Here is a 1,117-nt window from a genome sequence, read left to right on the forward strand (position 1 = left end):
TCTGCTTCCGCAGAATATGGTACTTTTTCCCTCGTAAAGATTCAACGCTTCGATGCACCTGATATTCTTCATAATATGCGTCGGAGAGGGCTTTCCACGACAGCTTCGGATGGGCATCCAACCATGGGAGAAGATTTTTCTCTTCCCATTCTGGCCAGCCGTGTGCGCTACGTTGGGACATGGTGATGCTCGCGCAAGTTGCGAAAGTAGCCGAAAACGGGTGAAGAAAACAGCAGAAAGTAAATTCAAAGATGTAGTGTTGTTGAGTTCAGAAGATTATAGTGTGGCACGTAAAAAGCGACTTTGTGTGTTTATGAGCTTTGGCCCAGCCTGGTGACCTGGTATCAGACTCTCACGACTTGCACCAATTCAGGGTTCTGAAGACCAAAAAGCCCTCATTTTTTGATACACTATGTTTCGTTGAGAATCAACAACGCCTCAAATTTTGATGCACTCTGCTTCGTTGAGGATCAACAACGTTGAACGCGGCCACAAGAGCCCGTTCTTGTTGACAATTCCCCATTGTTTCACCAATTCGTTGAAATATATTGTCTGACCCGCCTCTTAGTGAGACATTGTTCAAAATGTGCAGTATTTGAAATAGATATCTACGGTAGGATTGAAAAATGCGTGCGCTTGCAATCCACTCCTCAATTACGAGCAAGTAAACACTCAAATCCGGTCCCGGAATACAACATGCCATAAAGCCGGAGCGCCTCCTCCTATCACAGGAAATCAGAACTAAGACCACTCGTCACCCCTGCGTACCTCAGACGCAAGTATGGGCGGAATTCGAAAARTCTCGCACACTCCTCGACGACAAAACTTTCGAAGCCGATTGCAACGTGCATTGTCCTTGTCATCTTCTGAGTCTGAGGATACTGGTAGTCCATCCAGATCCGCTACAGGCGATACCACAGAGGACGATTCATCCTTTCAGGAGGAACATGACTCTGTCGACCAGGACAATAGCACCTCGGCCGATGAGAGTGAGCAAGAAGCTGTACGACAGCGGAAGACTGTGTTTGGACACCAAAGGGAGTTGGAACCACGCGGGCAGACTCAGCTTTCCGGAGATGGCAATTCGGTTGCTCTGGAATGCCTGACGGAGTAAGTA

At 47.7% G+C, this 1,117-nt stretch overlaps 1 protein-coding gene across 1 annotated transcript; it reads right to left on the reverse strand.

Annotated features, from left to right (window-relative positions):
- Positions 1-928: 928 nt before the first annotated feature.
- Positions 929-1,102, reverse strand: PENARI_c349G07070 (uncharacterized protein; the record flags this gene model as incomplete). Its single annotated transcript, XM_022638308.1, has 1 exon — positions 929-1,102. A coding segment is annotated over one exon (174 nt), but the record flags the coding sequence as incomplete, so codon positions are not given.
- Positions 1,103-1,117: the final 15 nt, after the last annotated feature.

This window comes from Penicillium arizonense (genome assembly GCF_001773325.1).
Source record: "Penicillium arizonense strain CBS 141311 chromosome Unknown PENARI_contig349, whole genome shotgun sequence".
Lineage (NCBI taxonomy): Eukaryota > Fungi > Ascomycota > Eurotiomycetes > Eurotiales > Aspergillaceae > Penicillium > Penicillium arizonense.